The sequence below is a fragment of the Ursus arctos genome, unplaced genomic scaffold (assembly GCF_023065955.2).
Source record: "Ursus arctos isolate Adak ecotype North America unplaced genomic scaffold, UrsArc2.0 scaffold_4, whole genome shotgun sequence".
In the NCBI taxonomy this organism is placed as follows: domain Eukaryota; kingdom Metazoa; phylum Chordata; class Mammalia; order Carnivora; family Ursidae; genus Ursus; species Ursus arctos.
The window spans coordinates 32197508-32222919 of NW_026623056.1; the positions used below are offsets into that span (position 1 = coordinate 32197508).

General features: G+C 35.4%; 1 protein-coding gene across 1 annotated transcript in view; it reads right to left on the bottom strand.

Moving 5' to 3' along the window:
* The window catches only part of STXBP5L (syntaxin binding protein 5L), a 425975-nt gene extending 406788 nt beyond the window's left edge, over positions 1-19187 (bottom strand). Inside the window, exons 1-2 of the mRNA XM_044382469.2 lie at positions 19070-19187; positions 17768-17964 (exon numbers count right to left, since the gene is read on the bottom strand). Of these exons, the coding sequence (XP_044238404.1) occupies positions 17768-17956 (189 nt within the window). The 5' untranslated portion in view covers positions 17957-17964; positions 19070-19187. The remainder of the gene's footprint in view (positions 1-17767; positions 17965-19069) is intronic.
* Positions 19188-25412: the final 6225 nt, after the last annotated feature.

The window sequence follows — 25412 nt, forward strand, 5'->3', positions numbered from 1 at the left end:
AACATGAACAGTTTCCTAGAAAACCAGCATCAAACAAGGACACTTTATGACCATGTGAAGCAAGACAAAAAGCCACTGCAGAATCACATCTGGGTACTGATAAACATAAGAAAACTGTGCAAACCACACTAATGACTAAGTGTCCCCCACATCCAGCTAACATAAGCAACTGCTGCTTCTTTAGCCATTATAGCTTTAGCCTCATGCCATTCCTCTTGCCTCCTACATAAAAATTCTTAGGATTCAAATGATAGAATTGTCCCCCACTTTCTGACAACACTCAATTCATGGTTATTTGAACGTTTCTAAAAGCACCTAACATACACCCAAATTCTGTGACAAGTCCTAACACCCTCTTAGTGAGATGTTTCATGGCTCCCTATCATATGCAATCCCCTTGCTGTAATAAACCCAACTTTGTCTAATTACAGAAATGCAGTATGGTTGATGGGCACAAACACTACACTTCCTTTCAAATGTTCCAAAACCCAGTCTATGTGTTATTTTGGCCAGTCTTCAGCCTAAAAATTAAGTTAGTATGATATTGGCATTAGAACAGGGAGAAAGACAGAAGAACATTTTTATTTCAGATACAAATTCTAGTACCCATCAAAAGTTAATATATGACAAAGGAGTATCACAAGTAGTAGGAAAAGGAAGAATCAGTTAACAAATGATATGATAAAACTGGTTATAAGGAGGAAAGAGTCATTTTAAAACAGATTCTAACTGGATAAAAAAATTAAAATATAAAAGATCAAAGCACCAGAAAATAAAATAAAATAGAAATGATTATTTAATCAAAACTTTGAATTTTAGAGGCAATTCTTTGCTTAGAGGAGATAAAATAATCAATAGATTATACAAAAATATAACTATATATATATATACACACATATATATAAAATGAAAATCATGAGCTAGGGAATTTTTTACAAAAATATAACAGACAAAAGATTGATATACTTAATTTATAAAAATTTTATACAAACTAATAGAAAATTTCTAAGAACCAAGAGATGAGAAAGTAACAGATATGAAAAAAAATTCATGTAAGAAGAAACTCAACTGGTTAATAAGTACATAGGAAAATTAATCAAGATCATTAATAACCAAAAAATATAAATTAAAATAACTAATTTTGAATTTTCATATACTAAATTAAGAAAAAGATTTTTAAATACCTAAAGCTTGTGACAGTATCATTAAGCTGGTAGTTATATAGTACTAAGGTGAATTTAAATTGGTGAATCCTTTTGGTAAATAATTCAGCAAGATATATACAAGTGTACAATTCACCTAGTTTACCTTTAGGAATCTAGTCTGGGGAAATAATACTATATATGCTGAGACAAAGAGAAAGACACATGCATTATACCATAATATTAAAAATGGAAACAACCTGAATTTCCAATAATAAAGGAAGAGTGTATCCACTGGATGGAATGTTATAAAGCCATTAAACTTATGTAAAGAAAAAATTCCTAACAATATAAAGACATTTATGTTCTAATGTTAATCCAGAAAAACTAGCATGTAAAATTCTATATGTCTATAACATAATATAGCATAATATCCATAATATAACTGAGATACTAAACATACGACATATAATGGCCAGACCAGTATGACAACAGAATTTTGGCCCACAAACTCTGCAGCAACCAGCCCAGAAAACCAAACCACAATCCCTGCAGCAACCATTCCAGGAAGCCAAATCACAACCTCTGCAGTAATCAGCCTAGAACATTAAGAATTGGTCAATGACTGCCAGGTTCCCTAATTGTTATAGACCCTTTCCCCCACAACACTTCAAACTCAGTATGAATAAGAGAAAACCAAATATGATTTCCAAGCCAATCACATAGGATGCCTCATTTATAGTCAGCCTGCCTCCAGTTTCCCATACCAACAACCTCCTATGAGAACATATCTGAAGCCTACCTTTTTTTTCACTATAAAGCTTTCTCCACTCCCCTACTTACCTTTGAGTCTCTGCCAAATGCAAGTAATGGTGGCTGACTCCCTCACTACAGCAAACTCTAAACAAATACCCTCTGTTCTTATTTGAGTGGTCGCTTATGTCCATATAACAAAAACTAAACATAAAAAAAATACTGAAATAAAATGCACCCAAAAAGTCACTAATTATCATCTATATCTGAGTATTCAATATATGGATAATCCCAGAATGTTTTTCTCTCTAGCCTGCTGTATTTTCTGTAATGAGCATATCTATACCTATAATGGAAATGTAATTCTTCAATAAAAATATTTGAGGGACTACTATTCAGTAATAAAAAGGGGACAAATTACTGATACATTCAACAACACACACAAATCTCAAATACATTATATTACATGAAAGAAGACACACACAGACAATACATACTTAAGATTCTATTTATATGAAGTCCAAGAACAGGCAAAACTAAGCTATAATAAAAGCCAGAAATTCATTGCTTCAGGAAAGGGGTGGAAGTGGGAAAGTAACTGGAAAGGGGCAGGAAGAAAATTTAAGATTTAAGGTAATCTATATCATATTTTGACTGATGGCTACATGGCTATGTATAACTGTCAAAATTCACTGAACTAGTATTTAAAACCTGTGAATTTTGTTATGTGTAAATTAGACCTCAAATTCTTCCTTGTTCTTCCCAACTTTGCTTGCAGCTGTCAAATTCCAAGTGTTCAACTCTTAGCACTGTATCCTCTCAATATTTATGTTTTGCTCCAAGCTTTTTAATCCTATAGCTCTATGAAAATGTTAAAATTAAATAAATTATTTTTATGGTAAATGTATAATCCTGCTTTGTATGAAGGCAGGTATTAGATTAGTTATCAGGGAATAAAAAAAGCATGATTTGAAGATTATTCTTTGAAGATTACACGGAAACCTTTCAAGGAGAAATTGGTAATAAAAGAGAAATGGTGACTTAAAGAGCTATTTTAGTATATTAATATTATCAATAAAAGTATTAGACTTATTAGGAGAATAAAAGTATAACAAAAGAAATATGTTTTAAATATCTTCCAGGGCGCCTGGTGGCTCAGTCAGTTAAGTGTCTTCCTTTAGTTTAAGTCCTAATCCCAGGGTCCTGGGATACAGCCCTTCATCAGGCTCCCTGCTCAGTGGGGAGCCTGCTTCTCCCTCTCCCTCTCCCTCTGCCCTTCCCCCACCCGCTCATGCTCTCTCTTGCACTGTACTCTCTCTCTCTCAAATGAATAAATAAATTCTTTAAAAAAAAATAAATATCTTCCAGATTCTTTCATTTAGAATAAGAGAGCTTTTAGCCAGGAGAATATAAATAGAAATTAAGATAAATAAAGAACAAAGAGAAAGACAGCAAATACACTATAAAATGATTTTTGAAAATAGAAATACAAGGTAAAATGAGGAAAGTAGTAAGGGAGCAAAGAACCTAAACCATTTAAAAAAGAAGAAAAGGAAGTTCCATAAAAGTTACAAAAAAAGAATTAAGTACACATTGCAAATCATTACTTACATAAAAATATAACTGGTTCATTTAGTGTGTGCTGGCCTCACAAATTAAAAAAAAAAAATGGCCCAATTACAAAGTGCCTAGTATACAGTTATATATAAAATAGGCCTTTGATAAATAAGTATATAGTAAGTAATATACATAAGTAAATGAATTCACCTAATACCCATGCTGAGTAATTGTCAAAACACAAAGAGTATTGAATATTACCTCAAAGAGTAAAGAAATTTTGGTTATGACAGAACTGGAAAAAGCAAAGATCCAATAATAACTACCTAAGGATGGAAGAGAATCAGAGTAAGGAAACTTCTGAATTATATAAGTAATCAATAAAAATAATGTACAGATATTTATAAATGGAACTCTCAATAAATCAAAGTTATGTTCCTCATAAGTATTCTGATCCTCTCCTTAATTCCCTCCAATTCAGTTCTTCAAGTATCGTTAGCCTATTAACCTGAGTCTTGGATATCTTATAACTTAGAAGAAATCTAAGAGAAATTAGAGCTGACTAATCCACTTTCAGCTTCTTTTTTAAGATTTTATTTATTTATTTATTTTTATTTTATTTTAGAGAGAGAAAGAGAGAGCTCAAGGAAGGGGAAGGGCAGAGAGAAAGGGAGAGAAAGAGTTTCAAGCACTGAGTCTCAAGTCACCCCTGAGTGCCGAGCCCCACTCGGGGCTTAATCTCAGAACCTGGAGATCATGACCTGAGCCAAAACCAAGAGTGGGATGCTTAACCAACTGAGCCACCCAGGCTTCCCTCAGCTTCTTGCTATATAATCCTAAGTACTATAAAGCCCTTGTCAAATAAATGTTTTATTTTTTTCAACTGTTTTTTTAAATATTCACGTAAAAGAAGAGATATGTGAAACTATTCTATCCTAATCCCTCCAATAACTTATCTCATAAATAAAAATTAATACCATTGAATACAACCTAAAGAATCAACTCCAGTCTTATTTTCACATATTCTTTTATGTCTCTAATATTTTCCTCTTTTCTAATAACCTAAGGGAAATCTACCCCCACAGTAGCACCATGAAGTAGGAATAGCTTAGTCTGACTTAAAAATATTCTTTTCCAATTTCTTAAAAGATGTGACCATCCCTAGAAAATAAAATTTAAAAATCTAAAGTCTGTTTTTCATCTTGTAGTACACTGAACAACTTCCTCACACATAATCTAAGAGTTCAGAAAGGAAATAGCAAAGAATTTTGTTTTCAACAACACACACAAAAGCATAGGATACCTGATCTTCAAAACAAAACAAAACTGTGACTTTACACAAATTGAATTAAAGATAACTTCAAGCCAGATGAAAATGCAGTGCGAACCTTGTTTGGTTCCCAAGCCAAACAAATCAATTACAAAAAGATACTATGGAACAATTGAGGAAATTTAAACATTACCTGCATATTAGAATGTAAAAAGAATTCTGTTAATGTTTTTAGATATAATGGTATTAGAGATTTTTTAAGAGGAGAAGGGGGGAAGTTTATATATATATATATATATATATATTTTTTTTTTTAAAGATTTTATTTATTTATTTGACAGAGAGACAGCCAGCGAGAGAGGGAACACAAGCAGGGGGAGTGGGAGAGGAAGAAGCAGGCTCCTAGTGGAGGAGCGTGATATGGGGCTCAATCCCAGAACGCCAGGATCACGCCCTGAGCCGAAGGCAGACGCTTAACAACTGAGCCACCCAGGTGCCCCGGAAGTTTATATTTTTGAAAAAGAGAAGGGGGGGGTTCTTATCTGATCTCTAAAATTTTTACAGATGAAATGGTATAATGTCTAGGATTTGCATTAAAACAATAAAATGGGTGATCAAGATTTGCAAAGTTGATAACTATTGAAACTAAGAATTTATTAGAGTATTCTCTCTGTTCATTTTCCAGAAAGTAATTTAAAAACAAACAAAAACAGACAGGTGAAGGTAATGAACATCTTTGTGAAAGGCAGAATAAATGGCCCCCTAAAGAATCTGTGAATATGTTAGCTTTTATGGCAAAGGGGAATCAAGGTTGCAGATGAAATGAAGATTACTAATCAGTAGACCCTGAAATGGGGAAGTTAACCTGGATTATCCTTGTGGGCCCAATGTGACCATAAATCTTTAAATATGGAAGAGGGAAGCAGGAAAGTTAGTCAACGGTGATGCAATGTGAGAAAAATTCAACTGGCCAATGTTGGGAAGAAGACAGAAGAAATTGTAAGCAGCCTCTAAAAGCCAGAAAAGGAGAAAACACTCTCCTAGACCCCTACCAACACCTTGATTTTAGCCCAGTGACACCCATTTCAGACTTCTGACTTCCAGAACTATCAGCTAATAAATTTGTGTTGTTTTAAGCCACTAAGTTTTTGGTCATTTGTTGCAGCATAAATAGGAAAATAATACAATATTCTAATAGAATTACATATTTTTATTTACCTGAGAGGAAATTAAAGCACAGTGTGCTGGAAATTCAAATGAAATATGAATCAAGTAAAGAAAAAATTTACTCATCAAGCAAAGAAAAAATTTCCAAATCAAATACCCTCACTACTTTAACGGTAAAATCTTTCCTCTTTTCCCCCTCTACCTTTCCCTTTCTGGTGGCCTTAACTTCTTTTCTATGGCTCAACTGCATTAGCCCCACTACAATATACCAAAATGATATTAAAATCTACCATCACTGCTACTTTCCTAACACTTTTCTCCTTACACATCTACTTTTTTTTTTATGTACCCTTTTTTTTCAGATTTTATTTTTAAGTAATCTCTACACCCAACCTGGGGCTCAAATTTACAACTCCAAGATCAAGAGTCACAAGCTCTACTGACTGAGCCAGCCAGCCACCCCTTTACACATCTACTCTTTTTTTAAAAAGATTTTATTTATTTATTTGAAAGAGAGAGGGCTCAAGCGGGGGAGGAGGGGGAAGCAGAGGGAGAAAGAGAAGCAGACTCCCTGCTGATCAGGGAGCTGGACATGGGACTCGATCCCAGGACCCTGAGATCATGATCTGAGCCAAAGGCAGATGCTTAACCAGGCAGATGCTTAACCAACTGAGCCACCCAAGCACATCAACACATCTACTCTTTAAAGTACTAATTCTATCAACTCTATTCTCTATTATAGTGTGACCTTAATTTTATCCATCATCTTAGTGAAAATATTTTTAGCCTAATCAATTCCCTCTGGTCTAAATGGGCTCTCTCCGTTCTGATTTGTTTGTTTTTAATTTTGTTTTCACCATCCTTGACCTCTCTGTGATGCTGAGACATCCTTGAATTTCTTTCTTAATATTATTTCTAAAGAAAGCATCAGATTATTTAACTATACTTTTGAGTTTTCCTCTTATCATTCTGCTTACTTTTATTTCTCCTTCGTTAGGTTTTCATTTCTCATCTACTCAGATGTTTACAAACCATAAGCATTTCCCTCAGACTCACTCTAACTTCTCAATTGATCGTACTACTAATGATTTTCAAACTTTTTTGTTTTCAGATTTGTAGAAAGGTGGTTAGTCAATTTGTAATGAATAAATTAGACTGAACATTAAGCAATTCAATTAATTTTCTTGACAGTCTAACTTTATTGTGTATATTTAGGTAAAGTACTAGTTTTTAATGTCACTGAAATTTATAGATGATTAGCAAAGCAGAAAAATTATTAAAAACTAACAGTTTTCTCTAGCTACCAATCCTTATCTTTGAATCCAGGCATCAAATCTACATCTAAAACCACCATTACAAAATGGTCAATTTTATTTATAATGAAATATACATATCCTACTATGAAGATGTTTTTATACTATTTTCAATCCAAGAGATGTTTACTGGATATATATAATCCAATTATAAGATACTTGCCTAAAGTTAAAATATTAAATATTATATTCATTTTCAAATTCAAATTCATTATATTGATTATGTATCATTATATTCAAAATAATTCCATATACCATCAATATCAACTGGTAATTTTAGGCCTCCAATGAAACTAAAATCACACTCTCCTTTCTAATATCTTACATAAGTCCGGAAAATATCTTAAATGATTTTGTTGATAAATCAACCAAAAAGCATTATTTCACTCATTATAGTCAGTTGGCTGAGAATGGTTTATGTCCTAATCATTTTTAACATTGTACAGTAAATATCTTTTGAGCAATAAACTTGTTAAATATCTCCTTGTGTTCCTTCAGTGACTATGAATGTTCCATTTAATCAAGCCTCTACACAGGTATTACCATGGGCCTATTATGCAGTTCCTGGAGGTCTTGTAGTCTATTCCTTAAAACTACTTTCTCTAAATCCTTAAATATGCTTTCTGTTTTTGGTTTTCTCAGATTTAATCACTGAATTTCTAACAGTCCTTATCAATAAATGTTAGCATTATTTAGAAAGTTAGGAATGATTCCCTAGTGTATTATACACATTAAGGGATTAGCCTTTCAAATATTAAAAAGATGTTTTAAATTTTTTTAATTAAAAAAAAAAAGAACACTGCAGCTACAACCAAAACATTTTATAAAGATTATTATTTTGACAATTAAGTAGGAACAAAAAACTCAGTTTTCTCTAATAGGACAAAAACTCAATTTAAAGCTTAAAACAGAGGCGCCTGGGTGGCTCAGCCATTAAGTGTCTGACTTCGGCTCAGGTCATGATCCCAGGGTCCTGGGATTGAGCCCCGCATCAGGCTCCCTGCTCAGCAGGAAGCCTGCTTCTTCCTCTCACACTCCCCTTGCTTATGTTCCCTCTCCTGCTGTCTCTCTCTGTCAAATAAATAAATAAAATCTTTTTAAAAAAATAATAAAATAAATAAATAAAGCTTAAAACAGGGCTTCTACTTGAAAACTTCAATGAATACAAAGTTATTGCTATTAAACTAATATGTAAATGGTATATAGAAAAATGATATGGGAAAGCAATACAATCATTCTATCATTAAAAGTAAACTATGTAACTTAACCCTGTGATTTTTTGCAGGCACATCTTCTAGTGAAGGCAGAAGGAGGTCTACAGAACTGCGCTAAAATTCAAGAAATACAAATTCGGTTTAATCACTAGTAATAATTCTACAGGTATACAAACTTGGAAATTATGTTAAGTTTTTAAGTTAGTTCTATATTGAGACATACACGAAGTATGATAGCACTATTTTTAATATGAATTTTTGTCTTTTTCCTAGTTTTTTTTCTTAAATTCCATACATGAGAAAAATCATATAGTATCTGTCTTCTTCTGACTTACTTCACTTAGCATTAATACCCTTTACGTCCATCCATGTAGTTGCAAATGGCAAGATCTCATTCTTTTTTATGGCTAATACTCCATTAAATATACACCACATCTTTATTCATTCATCTATTGATGGCCACTTGGGTTGCCTATTTGGCTATTATAAATAATGCTGCAAAAAAACATAGTGGTGCATATATCTTTTTGAATTGGTGTTTTTGTTTTCTTCACATAAATATCCAGTAGTGAAATCACTATCCATATGGCATTTCTATTTTTAATTTTTTGAGGAACCTCCACACTATTTTCCATAGTGGCTACACCAATTTACATTCCCACCAACTCAGCACACAAGGGTTCCTTTTTCTCCACATCCTCACCAACACTTGTTATTTCTTTTTCGATTCCAGCCATTCTGACAAATGTAAGGTGGTATCGCATTGTGGTTTGATTTGCATTTCCCTGCTGATTAGAGATACTGAATATCTTTTCATGTGTCTGTTGGCCACCTCTATGTCTGTTTTGGAAAAATGTCATTCAGGTTCTCTGCCCACTTTTTAATCAATTTATTTGATGTTTTGGTGTTGAGTTGTGTAAGTTCTTTTTATGTTTTGGGAATTAACCCTTAACAGACACATGATTTGCAAATATCTCCTTCCATTCAGTAGGTTGCCTTGTCATTTTGTTGATGGTTTCCTTCACTGTACAAAAGCTTTTTATTTTGGTGTAGTTCCAATAGTCTAGTTCTGCTTTTGTTTCCATTGCCTTTGTTTGTGGTATAAGGAAGTGGTCCAGTTTCATTCTTTTGCATGTAGCTGCCCAGTTTTCCCAGCACCATCTCTTGAAGAGACTGTCTTTCCTTATTGTGTGTTCTTGCCTACTTTATCATAGATTAGTTGACCATAAGGATGGGTTTATTTCTGAGTTTTCTATTCTGTTTCATTGATCTATGTGTCTATTTTTGTGCCAGTATCATACTGTTTTGATTATTGGAGTTTTGTAGCATATCTTGAAATTGGAAGTTTGATACCTTCAGTTTTGTTTTTCTTTCTCAAGATAAGTTTTGCTATTCAGGGTCTTTTGTGATTCCATATAAGTTTTAGTATTATTTGTTCTAGTTCTGTGGAAAATGCTGTTGGTATTTTAATAGGGATTGCTAATCTAATGATTGCTTTGAGTGGTATGGACATTTTAACAATATTGGTTCTTCCAGTCCATGAGCCTGGAATATCTATTTGCTTGTGTCATCTTCAATTTCTTTCATCAGTGTTTTATAGTTTTTGAAGTACAGGTCTTTCACTTACTTAAGTTTATTCCTAGGTATTTCATTCTTTTTTGTGTATAATTGTAAATTGGATTGTTTTCTTAATTTCTCATTCTGCTACTTCATTATTAGTGCATAGATATACAACAGATTTCTGTACATTACTTTTGTATCCTGCAACTTTACTGAATCCACTTATCAATTCTAGTAGTTTTTTGGTGGAGTCTTCCAAGTATTCTATATATAGTATAACATCATCTGCAAATACTGAGTTTTACTTCTTCCTTACCAATTTGGATGCCTTTTATTTCTTTTTCTCATCTGACTGTGGCAGCTAGAATTTCCAGTACTATGTTGAATAGAAGTGGTAAGAACAGACATCTTTCTCTTGTTTCAGATCTTAGAGGAAAAGCTCTGTTTTTCAACATTGAGTAAGAGCACTATTTCCTTTTAAGAAAAGAACTGCCATACTAAATGAGACCCATAATCCAATTTGCTGACAATATACTAGCACCAAAGACTTGTGGTAAGAAAACGTGATTGTTCTCTATAGTAACTTTAAAAATGTATAAATATACTTCGTACAAGTCTATAATCCCTTACACGAGCACCCTTATCCTCTTAGGATAAATAAAGTGGGAGCCTAGAGTAACTGAATCATCTGGCCTTTGTTTCTGGTTCTTAAAAAAATTAATTTTAATTCATTTGGTACATAAATTTGTTAGTATCTCAACCCTAACAAAGTTGCTTAAGTCTTCTGGTTTGCTTCCATTCCTATTCTTAAAGATGCCCACCCTCAACTGTCCATTTTGGTAATAGGAACATGAAATCATTGTCAGACACTTTATCCATAATAAGTTATCCTTCAGTGTCAGCTGTACTACCTTTTGTTCTACCAGTTACAGTATAGAATGAGACAAATCCACACATCTCACAGAATATTTTAATGAATGCAAACTGCAGATATGTAGAACTGTGATCATGGTCTTGTGCCAAAATCAGTCATAAAACTTCCCAAATAAAATGATGTGAAATTAGAAGAGATAATAATCAGGGATACCTAGGCATTTAACCTCATTCAGCATTCTGAGGTCCTGGAAACCCTAGTTCTCCACAGTCCACATCTACGTTTCTTTCTTTCTTTTCTTTAAAGATTTATTTATTTATTTTTACAGAGAGAGAGAGAAAGAGAGCATGAGCAGAGGGACGGGCAAAGGGAAAGAGAGAATCCTCAAGCAGACTTCCCACTGAGCAAGGAGCTGGACACCGAGCTCAATCCCAGTACCCTTAGCTGAAATGAAGAGTCGGACACTTAACCGACTGACCTGCACAGGTGCCCCTCTACACCTGTATTTTTTATTTTACAGCCATTTATCTGAGAAGATCTGATGCTATATCTGGTATGAGGATCATATTACAAATTTGTTTCCTTGCAGAAGTTATGCTAGTTATCTACATGTTGTCTCTGACACCATGACCATTTATAAAAACAGCTTACAAATGTTGATGAATAGGGAGTTGGCTAATTTAAGAGTTTATTCAAAACTTTAGGAATCATTCCATCTGGTTCTGGTGATATACTTATTTTTGTCTATTTTGTTAATAAGGTCTAGAGCATCCCATGTGTTTGTCACTGTCAATCTAGTACTTCTAAATTGTTACCCTAAAAAGATCATTTAGAAACAAAAGTGTCCCTTATATCTTCCTCAATAAAAACTGAGACTTCATTGAATATTTCTACAATCTTCTTTTTCATATCTTTTTGAAAATTATACACGATATTCCTAACGTGGTGTCACTCACTGAATGGTTTCCATGTCTTTATGTTACATAAATTTACTTCATAAAAGCTTTTTCCAAGAGGCTGCTCAAAACAAAGTCTAAGTTGCTTTTTTTTTTTTTTTTAAGTAGGCTCCATGCCCAGCATGGAGCCCAACATGGGGTTGAATTCAAGACACTGAGATCAAGACCTGAGCTGAGATCTAGAGTTGAATGTTTAACTGACTGAGCCACCCAGGCACCCCTCTAATTTGCTCTTAATACATCATTCTATCAGCTTCCTTGTCTCATTTATTCATCTTTTCATTCAACAAATATTTAACTGCTTTCTATGTGGCAGGCACTTTTCTATGAATTGGTAAGATAGTTGTGAACATAATAAGGCCCCACCCTCATGGAGTTAAATTATGATAGGAGAAGCAAATAATAAGTAAATAAATATATATAATGTAATAACAGGCAGTTGTATTATCAGGAAAAAGTAATCAAGATAAGGGCAGAGAGGGAGTAAGCAGCAATGAAGATCTCTTTGAGAAGTTAACAATTAAACTAAGAACTGAATAATGTAAAAGGAATATATAATACAATTATTAGAGAGGGTAGTGTTCCATGTAAAGGAAACAGCAAATGCAAAAGCCTTGAGGCAGGAATCATGTCTGAGAAACAGTAAGAAAGCCAATGTACCTGTTGCAGAGTAAGTAACAGAAAGCACAATAGAAAGTGATGTCAGGACCAGGACCATTTATATAAGACATTAATAGGACTGTTGTTTTTATTTTTAAGAGAAATAAGAGTTCTGAGCAGAAAGTACATAATATGATTTAAATTTTAAAAGGATTCTACCACTTATTATGAGAAGAGACTGCGTAGTGAAGCTTGAGTGAGAACAGAGAAAATACCTAGAAAGCTGTAGAATAGTAGTCCAGGCAAAAGATGTGGTGGAAGTGAAGAGATGTGGTCAGATTTAGGATGTATTTTGGGGGGGGGGGGCAATAGAAAATTCTATGTTCTCAATGTCTCTGTTTCCTTATAAATTAATCATGTTGCTTTTTTTTTAATAAGTAAGAAAGATAAAGCAGAAAAAATACTGGATTTAATAATGGAAGAGCAGAGCATTAGACTTAGCTATGCCTCCTACCAACTTGAAGACCTAAGGATATCACTTAAATTCTCTGGCCTCAGATGTCCTATCAGTAAAATAAAAATATTTACACCTTCTTTGCCTTCCTTACAGGACTGTTACAAAGGTCAAATGGGAGATCTTACAGATAAAGGTCTCTAACTTTAATTTAACCAACTCACTAGATTAACAAAAACTTCCCATTCTCTTGGTAAAACATAGACTGATATTAATGATTCCCTGAATGCTTGATATTAGTAAACTCTAGCTAGAATACTTATCCTACTACTCTCCTACTCCTGGCCTAATTATGTGTAGGTCAGTTAACTATAGGGATGGATATATATATGCATATATATATTTTATATATAGATACACATGCATATATCTCGTGTGTGTGTGTATATATATATACACTCACCTATACTTTTTATATATGTGTGTGTGTTTATAGTTGATTCTTGAACAACATGGGTATGAACTACATGGGTCCACTGATGCTTGGAATATTTTTCGATAAATGTAGTATAGTACTATAAATGTATTTCTTCTTATGATTTTCTTAATAACATTTTCTTTTCTCCAGTTTACTTTATTATACAGTGTAATAATAATACATATAAAATACAAATTACGTGTTAATCCACTGTTTATGTTATTGGTAAGACTTCCGGTCGACAGTAGACTATTTATAGTTAAATTTGGGGGGAATCAAAGTTTTTAGGGAGTTAAGATTTGGGGAGTCGAATACATACAGATATTCAATCATGTGGGGTGTCTGCATCCTTAACCCCACCTTGTTCAAGGGTCAACTATATATTCACCATATGTATAAACTGTCAGATGATACTTACATATCATCTAGAAGGACCTGACGCCTGCTTCAAAAGCATATAAGTTCTTATTCTACTTTAAATAAATTAAAACCAAAAACTACACATAATGAATTTGGAATGGTTTGTGGAAGAAAAGTCCACACAGAACTCCAATTATAGAACCAATGCTCAACAAAAAAATCTTGTTCGTTTATCAAGTGATTTGTAAATTGACGTATATTTATATGTTTTCATTTAAGATAAAATGTTTAAAACATATATCATTATTAATAACTTTCTGCTTTAATCTCATTTCAATTAATCAACCAACCATGTATAGATTATTTCATTCATAAAGTATATCAAGTGCCTACTATAATTGTTTTCATTACAGCCATGTATTAGAATCTCCTGTGGGGACTTTTCAAAAAATGCAAGTGCCCAGGCCCAACCCCTAGAGACTGATTCTCTAAGATGGGTGGAGCTAGAAATCTTTCTATTACACAGAGTTAAGAACCACTGGCCTGCTAGGTAATAAGCAGCCTAGCAATGATATGGAAACAAAATATATTTACCACTCAAAGAGTTGACATATAACGATAGTGACAAAAAAATAAATTTTCTAATCACAATAAGGTGCTACATTAACTCTATAGGAATATGCCAGGTGCTATAGGAAAACAGAAGAAGGGAAAAAAAAAAACTCTGCTTTGGGCAGGAAAAGAGGAAGGCAGTGGTCAGAGCTGGTTTCATGGAGGTGGTACTTTAACTATGAGATAAAAAGTAACTGGCGAGGGGCGCCTGGGTAGCACAGTCAGTTAAGCCTCCAACTCTTGATTTCAGCTCAGGTCATCATCTCAGGGTCCTGGGATCAAATCCCTCCTTGGGCTCTGTTCAGCAGGGAATCTGCTTGAGGTTCTCTCCCACCCCATCCCCATTTGAGCGCAAGCGCATGTGCACACACTCTCTCTCTAAAATAAATAAATCTTTAAAAAAAAGGAACTGGGAATTCTCCAATTTTACTAAAGCTGGAAAGGATATTGTAGTTAGAAGCAACAGATTGAGAAAAGGCATTGAGATATGAGAATACAGTGCTTTCAGGTAATGAAATATGCTTAGGAAGTCAAGGAAATGAGGATGGAAAGGTAAACAGGAATCCCATCTAAAGGGAACTATATACAGATCAAGTTAAGCAGTTTGACATTTATTGTATAGAGCGGTAGTTTCAAATTGTGTTTCATAGAGTTCAGGTTCAGAAAAGGCACTTTTTTTCATACTTTTACTTTTTTAAAGCCAGCAAAAGTCCTACTACCTGCCAGGGATAGTATTATACAATAAAAACCAAATATAAAAAACAAGCTTTTTATAACAGCTGTATAATTTATTATAATTTATTTTTTAAATGTATGCCAATAAAGTAATTTATTTGTTTTACTAGATGTTATTTACAGGGTTTCACATTAAACTTTTGTTTGTAGAGCATCACTGCTCTGGGAAACCAACATCGAATTTTTAGCAGGGAAATGACATAATGAACATTTTAGTTCAGAAATAACCATTATTATAACAAAATCAACGGAAATAGGGTAAAACAAGAGGTAAGAAGATCAGGAAGGAAGTGATTTCAAGAGACTAACCAAGAAAATATGACAGAAAGAACAGGTACTAGAGATGGCGAAAAGGGAATAAATTTCAGAAATACTAAGGAAATGGAATAGATAGGATTTGATAACTGATCAGAAAATAGAGAGGAGGATGGTTTTCAAAAGAGCAGATTACAGATTTGTACTTTAATTTCGGCCATGTGGAAAAGGTACAAGTACCCAAAAGGTGCCAACTGCTTAGTACTCAGAATAGAATGTTCTTTGCACATTCAATCAGTGAGTCCAAATGAAGTCCCCATTTTAGTAACAGTTCTAATTTTGAAACATCCTTAAACCATTTTTATATATTTTATTATAGTCCAGGTAACCTAAAGTACAATCATAAAATCACTTTTTAAAATTAACTATATTACTATCCAAAGATGCCATAATACTTTCCCCATTTAGTAACATTTCAATACTATTAGTGTTCCACTTATATAGCTATCTATCCTTCTAATTTCTTTGAAAGTATAATTTCGTTACCTATATTATTATAGCCCACTGCTTATAGTCATTCCACCAAGAACAAGGTGATTTTAAAACTTTCAGAACAATATAAAAATAAACATTTATCCCCTTTTTCAATTTATACATCGCCTTCACCCATTGTTTTGTTTGATCTTCCCAATAACCTTAAGTCAGAAGAGCAGAAATACTTATTACTGTACTACACATGGGAAAATCAAGGCTCAAGGCAGATAAATGGCTTGCCCAAGATACATGGCTGGCAAATGACAGGACTTTAAATAAAATACAATCTGATTCCTAGGCCAGTGTTCTTCCTACCATGCCATATGTTTTTGAATTAATACATATTTAACTTCTGCCACTTCTCATGTCTATTTCCTGTCTGAATAAATGGGAAGATATATAGTTATCTTGCATAACTTTTCCTCTCTTGCATTCACCCATTTACCCTGAAATTTTTAATTTAAAACCTTCTCTACCAGGTTCAAAACCTCAATAGTCCAATGCCACTCTGTTTCAGAGGTCTATCTTTTCTACATCAATTTTATCTTGACCAAAACTCTCCTGCCTCACATTCACGAAGTAAGAGAATTTGGAAATTTTTTCAGAATCTTGGAATGGAAACAGTAATATGTCAAAGAATAGATAATAAGGGCCTTATTCCCCTAACTAGCAGTTCAAATTTGACCCCTAGGACACTTTTACGTATTTGTCTCATGACCAATATTAAACCCCTAATCTGACATATTATTTCAAATTGATAATGAAATTATATACAACTTTGTATACAAATTTTATGCATACAAACCTCATAGGGTAGAATTATATCTTTTAATCTGATCTAATTCTAAATCAACTCACTTTTAGGTAAACCAATATTAATATTTTACTAATTACAGATTCGATGTTTTTATAATGACCCTACTGGGAATGGAGACTAAGACAATAATTGAAACTTATGTCATTATATATAAGTTATTTACTACAAAAATAATTTTAATAATTTCAAAAAAATCTTTTGAAGTACCAAAAAATTTAATAATTTATGTGATTTCAAAAATTTATGATTTGTTCTTATGTATTCAGATACTTTAAACTATATTAATCTGTATCATATGAATGACTTAGTAGCTTTTTAAATTGTACATGGTAGGTCAAAAACACATTCCTAGGCTACCCCCCCAAAAAAGAAACAATAAAAATTACAAACTATGTCAGAAAATATAACAATATCTATATATTAAAGCATTTGTTTTGTAAATTCTCATCTCTCCCCATCAAAATCTCTTTGTTTTGCTTATTCATTAGAAATTAAACATTAAAGCATAATTACCTAAAATGTTTCCTCACTAAACCAGAAAACAGGCTATTTTTTAAGTTCTTACAAGAATTAAATCCATTGCATTTGTTTAAGAATCTGGGGGTGCTTTTCTACAGAATTTTAAACAATGAATGTAAAACAATACTGTTAGATCTTTTAATGGATGTATTCCTTTAGCTACTATCTACTTCTAGCAACATCTTAATAGCTTCAATCATTTTATACAGCACAGTAACATAAAATAACAATTAGTTTCTCTGAATGTCAACAAGGAATTAACCAGAATGATTTTTTCCTTCGGTTTTCTACTTATACATAAATATTACATTAAAAATGTTGCCCACAATTTGGGCCTTAACATTGTCTTGCAAATTCTACTTTTTTACGTTTGCTTATTTCCACTTCAAACTACCATAGCTTTTTAACAATGCCTAGAATAACTTTATTAATTCAAACATCTATCTGTAGAGTTCTCTGTCCAGGACTGTCAAATGCTGGCATCTCAACAATTTCCAGTCCCTAGTGTGGGTGGTTTTTTTGTTTGTTTTTTAATTCTTCTTTCCTCCCAACGGTAAAATAAAGAAATAATAGGCTTTAAGCCAATTCAAAACTTACCTTGCAAATCTGGAAATACTCTGAAGTCAGGGTTTCCTGAATCTCCTCTTTGAGAATCCCTGCAGTCCCTCCTGGATGTATGGAACCACTTCCAGCCCCACCACCACTGTTACTGCCACTGCTGCTACCACTGCCAGGGGAGGAGGCAGTTAAGCCATCCAAAACTTTTCGGAAATTAAACTTCTTCATTTTAAAAACTGTTGAGAAATTCAAAGGAAAGGGTGACTTAACACATGGACTTATACCTGGGTAAAAGTGTTTAGCTGTTCATTAGTCAAGGCAGTAGCCCGTCCCCATTTTACAAGCATTGGCTTTAAATGACTTAAAAAAGAGAAAGAGTCATACTTCATTTTGTCAAATTTTAATTCAAAAAAAGAACATCCTTTAAAAAGAAATAATAAAATATAACTCTAAAAGCAACAGTATTTCCTCCTCATACATCAAATTTTCAAGGGCTTTATCCCCAGCTGTAGCTACGCTTTATCAGCACTGGGGTAAAAATAAAAGGCAGTGTCATCATCGTCATTAGCATTATATCATCATTATTATTATACAATCAGACAGGAGTCCAACAGACCAAGACTCTGTCTCTCTTAAGGGCGGGCTTTCCTTCTAAAGGTTCAGCTCAGAATATTTTCAGAAAAACGATGTTGGGGTTGTGCAGTGGGAGAGCCGCTATTTACTACCACCTTCTGGGCTCTCCCCCATCATCGTCAACGCTCCCTTTTTTTCAGTAGGTAATGAGGGGTAGGCCTTTTACCATTCCCCACCCCCAAAAGCCGGACCCCAAAACATATGCGGGTGACCCAACAGCAACAGCCGACGGGAGGGGCGCGCGGCGGCGCCGGCTGCCTCCGCTTTTCCCTCCACCCCCCCTTCCCTCCCAGCGTGTCCAGCCCTCCTCCCTCTTCTCCCCCCTCCACCCACCCGCCCACCCGCTCTGCCCGCAGCCGCCGCCGCGCTCGCCCGCCGGTCCGCTCTCCCCGCAGCACCGCGGCGGCTCTTGGGGGACGTGAAGCAGTGGCGGCGACAGCTGCGGCCCGAGTCCCGCCTCAGCCTGCTGGGTGCGCAGAGCCGCCGCTCCCGCCGTGTCTCCCCGCGCCGAGCGCCTAGGCACAGAGCACACACAAACACCCTCACACAGACATTCGCGCGCCCAGCCGGAGCACACGCAGCCCTCACACAGAAATTCGCGCGCGGGCGCTCACGCTCATGAACACACACACAGGTGTGAGGGAGCCGCGGCTGGACGGCGGCGTCGGCGTCCCAGAGGGATGACTATCTGACTCCCGACTTAGGCACCTTCCTCGGCCGCCACTAGCTGCCAGCCAGCCCGAGAAGCTGAAGGTGCAGAGGGAGGCGGGCTCGCAGGCGTCAATCCCGCCGGACTGCCGCCGCTTCTCCTGTCCCTCTGGTCGTGGCGCCCGGCGCTCTCCGAGGTCCTACCCAGGAAGGCAGGCTCGAAGGAAGGCTCCGCCCTCCCGCCGTGGGATACAAGCCCCGCCCCTGAAACGCCCCCTCGTTCGCCCCGCCCCCTCCACTTTGGGCCGCGCGGCGCCGGAGAAAGGGGCGGAGAGCTCTGGGACGTCAAAGGGCGGGAGTAGCCTCGGCTCCAATCCTAGGCTCCATAGGGCCAAGTTCCGCGGTCGCGAGGCGCGGAAGAAATTTGGGGATAGGCCGAAGAAAAAGCCAATGAAAGGGGGAGGGGAGAATTTAGAAAGGTAGGTGAAGTATTTGATTGACGGTGAGATTGGCCAGTATGCTGGGGGGCCGTGTTTTGGGGGCTGTAATTGGCGCTACCTGTTGAAGGACGGAAGTGTGAATCAATAGAATGCGTGGAAGCGTGCAAACTTGGGCGCCCTGAGTCCGAGGCTGCTGGAAGGGTTTCCCTGGGTCTGACCCTGGTCGATACTGTGAACTGGGCAGGTGATTTTGCAGTTTATCACCTCTTCGCTCTCCAGGTGCATCTACTGAGCTTCCCTCACTGCCCTGCCGCTTGCTTAATTGCCTAACAAGTCACCTCTGCCAGAGAGAATTGTGTTTCAGTAGACTTTTGGAATATTTAGCCTTTCAGATCCTAAAGAATCAATGGCTAACCTTGTTTCTCCTAATACGTAGAATTACCCCTTCCCCCCATTTTCACATAAACAATTTTTTTAAAGAAACATTTCTCTAAGTAAACTGTGTCAGTAATATATTTTAAGCTTTTCCTATGAGTCACAATAATCATTTTGAAAGATGCAGTATTTGGTGCAGGATTAGAAAATATAACAGTATCAGGATGGGAAAATTTGGTTCTGAGCTCTGACTTGATACTGAATTGTGGAAAATTTAGACCTTGATGTCTTCGTCTGTGAAAATGAAGAGCAGGGGGCCATAGCTAGCTTTAGACTTCAATCCGGGCAACACAGAAGAGTTCATAAGTAATCATCTCATATAGTCTTACATTTTAGAAATCTTCAAGGATGACTTTTTTTTTTTTCCTGGTGGAGGAAGGGGATGGGATGACAGGGAAGACCTGAAAGAGAAACAATTTATCCAAGGTCACATAACAAGGAAACAGAGATGAATTAGAGCTCACCTTTTCCTTTTGAATTTTTCAGTACTTAATGTCTATTTTACTCCTTTTGAAACCTTTCAAAGACCCCCAATTGCCACAGCTAGACAATAACACTTTTGAGGGCAGGTATGGAATTATATATTTCTTCTATCTTGTCTAGTATCTAGCACAATGTTTCACAAATAAGAGGCACTTAAAGGATTTTGAACAGTTGGTTTGCTAATGTTACTAGTAAAAGATTTAAGAGATGATGCCCAATTATATCCTATTCTATTTGGGAGGGGTAAAAATAAGGGTGGAAACAAATGCCACGTCTGATGAAAACTAGATCTCGGTAGGGTTTCTAACAACATGTACCTTTGTCTTTACTCTATTTTTCTACTTTTTTCTTCTTTTCTTCCTGGCCCATTTCACCTCCAAGCATGGGTGCCTATTAAGGTTAAAGAGTTTGCTTTTCTCTTTCTCTTTAACTCTTTGAGAAGTAGCATTATTGTCTAAAATAATGGGCTTAGATGCCTTCCATCCCATCATCAGAAAGTCTATTGACAATTCTTTAATTTTCAAACAAATGAAAATAAGCCTATAGCAAGTGATGGTTTGGTCTTTTGATGAGAGTGAAGAAGATATCCTGATTCAGCAAAAGGAGATATAATGTTTACAAGAGAACCCCATAAACCACTTGTTACTAACACTGTACTATATCAGCAAACTAGGTGGTGGTTTTATTCTAAAAACTGGGGAGAAACTGAGAACAAAAGACACAAAACAGATTGACAAAGACTCTGCTTTAGACCCCATAGGGAATTCATTGGCCTACTTGAGTTAAAAAGATGTGACAGAGTAGATATTCCTTCAGATGGGAAAACAAATAGGAATGGGAAATGAACGAAAAGCCAAGTCAGAATATATAAATGTTTCTAACAAATATTAGAAACCTAAAAAAAATATGATTAGAATGCTGAGATTGTGGAATCTTTGGGATTATTTTAAATATCTTTGTTCTTTCACAGAAGATAGCACAGTGCTTCGTACATAGTAAGTGCCCAGTAAATATTAATTTAAATAAATGGCAGCAAATAAAATTTTAATATAATTGCAATCTCATAGAGTGGGAAACTGTGGACAGAGGATATTGTAATGCCAATTCACAAACTGTGAGCAAAGGATAGAAATAAACAGAAGAGTGCAGTATGTATGTGAGAAGACATCACAAACAATTATAGCTTGAAAATTTTGCAGGATGAGAGAAGCACAATGACATAGCTATGGAAGAAAATTCCATCCTTAATTAATTAAAAAGAAATAAGATGTTATCCTATAAATAGTGGCAAAGGAAGTGACACCAGACTATGAAATATACCATAAAAATGATGTAGAGAACTTTAGAATTGGTCCACATAGTAATAAAGGAGAGCTTTGTTTATTCTACTACAAACTAGAATACTAGAATTTTGAGGAGTTTCTGATAAGCCAAATATCTTCCTAAAATGGCAAGTATGAAGACTGCACAAAAGAAAAATAGTCTAAGTTTAGTCCTTGGAGCAAAATCATCAAATTATTTAAATAAATCTAATACACTGAAAAGATTTTGAATATATGTTAAAAATATATTACAACTCACTTTAAGGGTTTGTGATATTGGATTCAAGCCAACAATGATACTAATAGAAGCTGATTTTCCATATCCTCAAAATAATTAAGTAATTGGAGAAAGTATATATATGTATGGCACTTTACACAGTTTTGCTAAACTGATTAAGCTTAGAGAAAATGAAGCCAAATTGACAAAACATATGTAAATGGTTTTGTACATTTATCTTTGTACGTAATGATAATTAGTTCTACCAGTTACTAAGCACCTATGTATCAGATACTATACTATAAAATTTATAAACATCTCTTTTAATTTGATCCTTATTATAACTCTATGAGACAGGTGTTTCATTTTATAGGTAAGGAAATTTGAGACTCTGAAACCTATGAGAAATTCATTCAAAGTCACCTAGGTGGATAACCCAGTCTTCAAATTCAAGGCTATCTAACTTCTAAGATTATACTTTTAATCACTGCCCTATTACTAATTAGAGGATTAAATAGGATTTGGAATTAGAAAACAGTAAGGGTTAATTCTTCTGAAATAGTGAATTACATGTGCATTAGTTTGCCACGACTGCCATAACAAAGTGCCACAGACCAGGTGGCTTAAACAACAGAAACTAATTTTCTCACAGTTCAGATGCCTGGAAGTCCAAGATCAAAATGTCAGCAGGTTTGGCTTATTCTGAGGGCTCTCTCTTTGGTTTGTATATGACTTCTTTCTTACTGTGTTCTCATATGGTCTTTCCTCTGTGTGTGCACATTCCTGGTATCTCTGTGTGTCCAAATTTCCTCTTCTTAAAAAGACATCAGTCATATTGGATTAAGGCCAATCCTAATGGCCTCATTTTAACTTAATTACCTCTTAAAGGCCCTATCTCCAAATAAAGTCACATTCTGAGGTATTGGGGGGAACACAATGCAGTCCATAACAATATGACAATCAAATTCAACATTCTTGGAAGAGAGCACCTACTATGAGCTGGAAATGTGTAAACTATTTTACATTTAGTTTTTCATTTACTCCTCACAACAATCAGATACGGTAGCTATTGATCACCCCAATTTATGGGTGAGAAAATGGAAGCAAAGAAAGGTTAAATAATATGTCCAATATCATACATCTTGTAGGTTGTGAAATAGGAATGTGAACCTATATAAATCGTATCCCAAAGCTATTTCCTCATGCTGTTAGTGTGAAACCAAAAAAATCCCATTATATGGATATTTGATATTAGAAAGGGAAATTACAAAATTTAAATATTAGGATAAAACAGACTGAACAGAAAAAAGGAAAATATCTTGCTAAGGAGTTTGGATATGAGAACTAAAAAGACACTTGGGGATTGGGGAGAATGGGACTAGAAGCAAAGAACTTTTGGGATGGCATGCTAATAGGAAATTCTTACCTCACAATAAATCTCAGTATAATTTGAAATATCTTAAGGGTCCCACTAAAATAGAAAATCAGTTATTCAATAACTGATTAAACATAGCAAGGCAGTAGTAAGTTGTTCAGAGAGGCTGTAGTCTCAGGAAATATCAGAACAGCTGGAAGGAGAATTTGGGTAGAGGGAGGGCAATGACGCAACACTTACCTCAAGGCCAGACTGGAAATTGTTGACCTTAGCAAGTGTGAATATTTCCAATCTGCTTGCTGTGAGGTGCTGGATCTTGAACTGAGCAACCTAATTTATCACACGTTTCCAACCCCTTAATCAAGTTATAGCACTATCCTTTATTATTTGCCATTCTAGGAGTTAGAATTTCATTAAGAGAACACAGTTGAAAAACAGGTTCCACCTATATCCTTTCTGGCAAAATTTTCAAGGGAATTAGGACTTATCTATCCTTCCTAAATTTTCATCTGACTTTTTCTGACCCTATTATACATCCTTCAGGAGGGGAGTAGTCAGCTTTCTGTCATATGGCAGGAAATAGCCACTAGCATTAAAATCTCTTATTCAGCCTACTCCAAGTGCACAGAGGGAGAAACCACAGGGTTAATTAAATAATACCATAGCTCTCATGACAAACAGGCAGAGGTCATTAGGATAGACCCAAAACATACAAAGTATGGCTCAGCACACAATCAATGACAGAATTACAAACAGAACTCATGCCTTCTAGGGCAAAACTCAAATATTTGCTATTAAACATGTAATTAAAATCAGCTCTTTGTGCCTCTTTTATTTTTTTAAACATTCCTTTTTTAAATGATTTTTATTTATTTATTTGACAGAGAGAAAGAGCACAAGCAGGGGAGCAGCAGGCAGAGGAAGAGGGAGAAGCAGGTTCCCTGTGGAGTGGGGAGCCCAATACAGGCTTGCTCCTAGATAGGAGCTGAAGGCAGACAACAGACTGAGCCACCCAGACTGTGCCCCTTTGTGCCTCTTTAAAATAGATTTTCACATATCTATCCATCACATTGGGATGTGGTAAGAGAAAGGGATTTAGTGTTGGGACAGGCTAGGTTTCCTAGCTGGGGCACTAACAAGCCCTTTCAGCCTCTAAGCCTCATTTTTTCCTTTATATAGACTATTTTAAAATAAAAGTGTAATGTAGTATAAAATGATTTGTAGAATGCAAACCACTATACAAATATATTGTTATTATTTATCATTATTCTTTTGCTTTAGTGAAACTGGTTATAGGAATTGAGTTGAATTTATTTTTCAATTATTATTAATATAAAAGTCTTTTGCATCTGTAGAAGGACTGTTGCTGAAACTGAAGGAGAGGAAGAGGATTTGGACTAGATGATTTTATTTAGTCTTTCAAATCCAAAATTGTCTTTGTATGATTTATTCAGTCAAGGTTCATTGCATTCTTTTCCTAAATACTACAAAGCCTTACTGAAAAGATAATTAAAAGGATACCTATGTGGGTACTGGCCAACAGAAATGAACTGCAGCCTACAATAGACACAGAAATCCTAAAAATTATCTACCAATTAGAGATTCCTGAAGATCACATTTTTTATTAACATTTCTACTTATGTACACTGCGCATATATCCGATTATAAAAATAAGGTGTGCTTATTATAAAAACTTTAGAGGGCCACCTGGGTGGCTCAGTTGATTAAGGTCCAACTCTTGATTTTAGCTCAGATCTTGATCTCCGTGTTGTGAGTTCAAGCCCCACATTGGGCTCCGCACTGGGCATGGAGCCTACTTAGAAAAAAAACATTCAGAAAATTTAGATAGTTATTTCTAGTCCTTTTCAGAACTGAACATTTTTTTTAAAGATTTTTAATTTATTTATTTGACAGAGATAGAGACAGCCAGCGAGAGAGGGAACACAAGCAGGGGGAGTGGGAGAGGAAGAAGCAGGCTCATAGCAGAGGAGCCTGATATGGGGCTTGATCCCATAACACCAGGATGACGCCCTGAGCCGAAGGCAGACGCTTAACCGCTGTGCCACCCAGGCGCCCCAGAACTGAACATATTTTAACTAAACATTTTGTTGCTTTTCCCATTTCATTAAAC